Source organism: Hipposideros armiger, unplaced genomic scaffold, assembly GCF_001890085.2.
Source record: "Hipposideros armiger isolate ML-2016 unplaced genomic scaffold, ASM189008v1 scaffold_106, whole genome shotgun sequence".
NCBI classification, from domain to species: domain Eukaryota; kingdom Metazoa; phylum Chordata; class Mammalia; order Chiroptera; family Hipposideridae; genus Hipposideros; species Hipposideros armiger.
The window spans coordinates 1,886,745-1,893,148 of record NW_017731456.1 but is presented as its reverse complement, the minus strand read 5'-3'; the positions used below and the strand labels follow the sequence as shown (position 1 = coordinate 1,893,148).

The window sequence follows — 6,404 nt, the reverse complement described above, 5'->3', positions numbered from 1 at the left end:
AAGAGAGAGGGGACTGAGATGGACTCAGTGACCCAGAGTATGTGCTTGGGAGTTTGGGATGACAAGGAGGATAGGGAAGGCCTCCCGAGGAGGTGGCAGTTTTGCTAGAACCACAAGAGAAATCAGTTACTCTGTGAGTTGCCAAAAGAGTGTTCTAGACAGAGCAAGAGCCCCGAGGCAGGCAAGTATTTGTTCTAAACACTCTGAGACAGGCAGTAAAACTGTCCATGTAAGTGAGGCATTAGATGAGCTTCAAGAGGCACAGCAGGACAGTGTGCAGGCTCGTCTGTGCTGTGGGTGTTAAGAGAAATGAGAAGATACAGACATTCTTTTAAACAAGGAAGTGACATGAAAAGGTATTCAAATAAAGATACTAAATATGTTTCTAATATTCTGTAGATGCACTTACATGGATGCCTGTTCCCCAAAATTACCCTTCTCTAAGACTAAACCTCCTTCCCCACTAGGTCTCCCACTGGTAAGCAAGCCATCCTATCCCCACAGAAATATTTGGAAGTAAGCATATAAACCACTTAAGGGACTCTGCCCTTAACATGCTCTCCAGTTCCCTTTTATCTACTTATGACCTCTTCCAAATCCATTATAATCCCTTAAGCTTTTTCACCCTTCCAACTCCTTCACAGTCATCTCAGTAAATTCTCTCCACCTTTCTTAATTCCATTTGTCAGTTTACATAATGAAAATTATCACAATTTAACAGCAGTAGGTATAAAATCAAACCAAGAAAAGGTGAATCACAAGTGTGGAAGTAAAATTGAACATAACTGAAAGAGCCAGTGTCATGAGTCTCTAAAACTTCTGAAAATATACCTAAAAATCCCCTTCAAATTTTCTTTCCATCTCTTCAGCATCCTCTCATTAAACCTTCTTTCTCTCAAATAACAACATCAGAAACTGAAAACACATTTAATTCCATTGTTCCCTTCTGGCTAATTGCTATAATAACCATACTGTTCTTGACACATTTCATAGCAAACATTTAGTATTTCAACTAGGTAATAGTTTTAATAGCCTTTGACAGACTATTGTGAGAATCTAACTATCATTTATATCATTATTCCTATGGGAAAATTTGTATCAAGAGGGCAATTCACAAACAAACTTTCAGGAACATAAAAAATGGTGAGTTGGTGACTTCCTGCAACTTGTTTATTTGAAACATGGATAGTGTATGTGCCAAATTCAACAGAAAGAATGATCTAGAGTCTTCTAGCATGGTTTATCTAAGTTAATTTTTTTTTTTAAAGACTGTTCTTTTTGGAGATTTAGAGTTGACCCCTGGAGTTGGATGGGAACTCATACATATAAGGAGGCTCTTTCTGACACAGAGCCTTGAAGAAGGAGAGAAATCACATACATGATGGAACATATATTAAAATCTTGTTTGCATGCTCAAGATTTTTTAAAATAACTTCACCAGTTCTGGGGAGGGCATCGGTAGGAGAGTTAGAAGCATTCCTTTGAAAACTTTTTAGTGACTAGAAAATGAATAGTTCCAGCTTTAAAGAATTGCATATCAAAGAATTTTCCAAATAAATATAACTCCATTTCTAGATAGGAAAAAAAAGAAGCCTTTACTGTCAGAAGATCAATTGCAATAAGAGAGTCAATCAATCTAGAATTGTTCAAATTTTTCTGAATAATGGTTTTGGAGTAAAAGGGTATTAACTAGGAGTTAAAAGACATGGTTCTGTGAGTACTCATATTTAAGAGAGAGACAGAATATGCCTCCAAAGAAATTAAGTCCTATGTTTTTCAATTAGGTTAACATGACCATCTTGATGCAAAGTAAAAAGAAAAGGTTCCTATTAAAAGTGTTATGAGGATCAAAAATACGAGCGCTGTTGTTTAATGAACTTGGGTTCAAATTCCATTCCACCATATTTCTGCCTCAATGCATTTTTTTTATTTTTGCAATTTAGAAAAAGTACTGTAAAAGTACTGTATACCAAATACACTTATTTACAAGTTATTGTGAATAGTAAATATAATAAAATTCATTAAACCCAGGAAACCCTTAAAAATATGCTTGCTAATAAAAAAAATTGTTATGTAAGATGAACCATGGGCACCTAAAAACTTATCTTCCCAGTATAATACCTAAGAGCCTGAATATGGAACTAAAACACAAGTGCTTTCAGCGCAGTTCTGCAGAGATAAGAATAAACTTCTCAGGTTGTCTTACAAATACACAGATGTGCTAAGAAACTCTGATTCAGTTTCACTTATTGTATGTAGAAAGGTAGCTAAAATGCCTTTTTCAAATTTTAATAGCAATATATGAAAAACATAGAACCCTTGAACAGTTGCCCTCATCACATAGATTGCATTGTACGCTTAACCAGTACATAACGTCATTTAGCACATAATTCGCTTTGCTTATCCTATTTCCCTGTACATCCATACTACATAAGGTTCCATATCATGTGGCATTCTTTTAGGAAAGACACAACTCAATACCAACCACTGCTCAAAAAAAATACAAAGCAGGAATCACCAAATCAGGTCCCTTAAATAAATATTTTTAAATAAAAATATTTGAATTGAACCATAGAGCCAGAAACTGCTGGTAACTTGCTTGAGGTCCCTGCAGAATTATTTCATTGCCTTCTGTGATATTAGGATCCCTGGGGAGGTAGTAATATTTCTCATCTATGACAAGAATTTCCAATAGGCATCAAATTAATGGAGCCTATATCCTGTTCCATCAACATGAGGACACAAAACCAGACGAGGAGCCATGCTGATGAATACTTGTTTACTCCGGTTTTGCACAAACTAGAGAAGTAGCTTTGAAAAGTTGTCATGGCCATGCTTTTCCTGAGCAGCAGACACAAACACTTCACTGAATATAGAAATATATACACACACAAATGTAAATGTAGGTTCTCTCCCTTTCTAGAACAGTGTGCATGTGTGTCTAACTGTGTGTGTGGTGTGCATGATACATGTTCTAGCTGAGAAGAGACATCATTTTAACTGTCTAGATGTTTGGTGACACATTCTCAGAGCCCATCAGGGATGAGGTAAATGGAAATAATAACTGCTATACTACGCTGTTAGAGTAAGAGCAATTCAGAAGTGAAATTCTGGGATACAATATCAGAAACATGTATGCATATATTTTCCAAAAGACTGGCAACTAAGTTGCAAGGCCATTGATAAGCAAATTGATTTCTAGCTAAGATTCCCTCCTGCCTTTCTAAGGTCACTGAGCTATTCCGATAACAAGCCGTGAAAAGCACTTAATAGGACCTATGGGTAGATAAATTATTAGGTTCATTAAAAATTTTAAGCCAATGGTAACACCTGTCCAATTTCTTTTGCAAGGATCTGATGGACAATACCTGCATCTATGGTGTCACTTCTAATTCATAACAGTGCTAAGACAACATCCTTCATTAGATAGATTTGGCAAATCCAGAGCAATGGTGCTAATCCAACTCCAACATAAGTCTTTGTTACAGTTCTCATTTTAGTTTAGGCAGCTCAAATAAGCTTATCACAGGGCTTTGAACTGACATTCTGGGATGGCACAATGGACAATATTACCAGGAGAATCGTTAATGAGCATCAGTAAATGTTACGTCCTTCAAAGAAGGCACTTCAACTCCAGTTTGCAAGGCATGAAGTAAAATGAAAGATGTTCCACTTCCCTGTGTAAGATTAAAATTTAATCAGAATGTGCGCTGATTTATTTTTAAGAAACGCTATATAAGAGCTAGCTGGAGAACTACAGTACCCCTTATAGTCAAGATTTCTTTTTTTCTGAAAAAGGTAACCCACATGAGCTTTTAATTGAAAAGTACATCAATAATACTCTGTTTGTCTTACCTGGTTATCCAAAGATTAAATCCATTTTTAATTAATGAAAATGATTTAATCTTAGAGCATTCGTAATCTCAGCTTATTTAGGCCTGTATGTAAAGAACTGCTTGAGACCCTTTTGCAAACAAGACCAGGCTCCATCACAAAATGATGCCCAATCTCTCTTTTAAGGATATTTTCTAAAAATATGTGGTCCATGACTATAGAATTCTTCATCCCCCCAAATCACATTAACACTGTTTGACATGATGGCAGAGAGAGCAAAAATAATTCATTTCTGACAAGTAAGTACAGGCTACACTGCTGGGGTTTTTTTGGAAACCATCCTCCTCTTATTCCATTTTGGTAAATTTCTAAGGAATGTTTAAAATTTGTAGGACAGGCCTTGGTTTAAGAGGTGGCCTCTCTGCCATTTTTATGGCTGATTTAAGACCCATTATGTACCCGATTCTGCATTGTGAAATCCAGGCTGGGGACAAATTTCTGCCTGTCATCTTAGGAAAGGCCAGGAGTTTTGCACCATCCTGTAGTGTGAAAACAGAAAACCAAAGCCAGGGTTGGACTGCCTGTTTCTTTCTTAATCAGCTTGCTGCTTTTTTTTTTTTTAAGTAATCTCGGCTGTCCCTATCTCAGAATTGAGAAGGTAATTTGGTAGACTAAAATATAGTTTAAACAATATCTCCCCAGGAAAAGTTCCTCTTTACACTTAATATTGAATGAAAAAGGTAATCAGTAAGGAATCATTTGATGCTTGGCTAAGAACCATTGCACAGGGAATGCATTTAGGAAGCACAAAATCCTTTTCTTTTTTTTTTAAATCTGATAAGATCCTGAATCAGGAGCCAAGAGGCCTAGATATTTTCCTTATATTGCTCATTCTGTTTCAATGACATGCCCATAAAACTATAGTTTATGGACCAAATTTGCTGCACCTCTCACCCCAACAATAATGTAAATTGCAGAGATATAAATATCTTACAATAATTAAAAAAAATTTAAACAGTTCGCTGAAAATGACAGCATGGATAACTCTGTCAATGACCTCTTCTGTCTAATGTCAATTTCAGAAAACAAGTTTCCATTGTAAATGTTTAATCAGTGTAGTCCCAGGAACCCAGAGCAGACAACCTTATCTTCTCTCCCAACTTATTGCAAGCTCGTTAGTAGCTCTGTCTCAGCTCCCAGCAAGCACTTTAGGTTTTCCTCTCTCAAAAGAGCTGGGAGCTCTGTAGGTTCCGAGCTAAACAGAAGCCCTGTGGTTTGACTCCATGAGTCTGAGCCCTGGTCCACTGCAAGGAAACTGCAGCATTTCTGCTTGCAAACCCTGGCAACCCGGTTCTAGACCAGCCACAAACAGGCTGTACACATTCTTCAACGCTGTTTTGCCCAAACCTTGCCTGAAACCAGTCAACCACAGCAGAAAGCATCCTACCTTCCATCATGGTGGCAGAATTGCATTCCTCAATTCCAAGGAGTCTGAAAAAAAATACAGGAGGATACGATTCCAGGTCCCAGCTAAGCCCTCATAACACGGCTGCCGCTGCCGAGAAATCTGCTCTGTCCGCTGTTGCTGAAGCCAAAGGAAGGAGACAAGTGTTAACCCCAAAGATAGGCCATGGATGCTGCTGGTGCTGCTTCACCTACAGGCTCCCAGGAAGATGCTGCGAGAGAAAGGGAGAGGAACGGCAAGCCGGCGAGCTGCACCGCCTGCGCTGCCTCCGCCAATCCCTTCAGCTCTGGACCGCGTCACATGGTAGCCAGCCCGCATCTCCTGACACAATACCCCCGGAGAGCTCACAGAACCTATTTCCCGTCCCCATTCCCCTCCACCCCCACCCCCTGCCGCCTGTCGACAAATGCACAGCCCCTTCCCCACCTGGTGACGCACTTCCCCCGCCCCTCCTCTTCGTCTTCTTAAACCTATTGCAGAGGCTGGGTACCCAAGATTAATTATCAGACGCCGCCACCCTAACAGGGGACTCTGGCATGAAAGGATCACCTAAGTGGCTGGCTGCGAAGGGGATTTTTTTTTTTTAACTTCTTAATTCCATGCAGCCTGAAGTCTTAGCTGCATACATTTAAGCTCCCATCTCCTTTTGCCCTGAAGGAATTCCAAATGTCAGTCTCTGTCCCCAGGTCCCCTGCACACATCTGTGACTCTCTCTCTCTCTCTCTCAAAATCAATCCGGCTGACGTCACATCATAAACAATTATCCCCAAAAGGATGATGCAGAAGAAATTTCACCCCAGCTTCCTTCAAGAGAGCCAGGGAATTAATCGCGCATGACATGCCAACGGCTAGGAACTGTCATTAAAACAAAGAAACAAAAGAACCCACCGAGTGGGGCTCTGGAATCAAACTGGAAACGCTTGAGATAGTTTCTGGGGCGGGAGGCGGGAGAGAGGGGAGTAGGCAGGCAGGGGAGGCCATAGCCCAACGGAAGACAGCTGTGCACGCCCTTCCTCCCACTGCAACCTGGGCAGCCGGCCGGCCTCTGACCGGACCCCGCGGAGCGCCGCTCGGCTCAGAGTTCGAGTCCCTCCGCCAGCGCGTC

General features: G+C 40.1%; 1 protein-coding gene across 24 annotated transcripts in view; it reads right to left on the bottom strand.

Moving 5' to 3' along the window:
- SGIP1 (SH3GL interacting endocytic adaptor 1) overlaps positions 1-6,205 on the bottom strand; it is a 194,061-nt gene extending 187,856 nt beyond the window's left edge. For 11 of the 24 annotated variants that reach the window (XM_019646733.1, XM_019646743.1, XM_019646744.1 and 8 more), the window contains exon 1: positions 5,282-5,624. In XM_019646733.1, the coding sequence (XP_019502278.1) occupies positions 5,282-5,291 (10 nt within the window). In that variant the 5' untranslated portion in view covers positions 5,292-5,624. The other 13 variants (XM_019646751.1, XM_019646755.1, XM_019646754.1 and 10 more) reach the window with 8 other exon arrangements.
- Between the last annotated feature and the right edge of the window lie 199 nt (positions 6,206-6,404).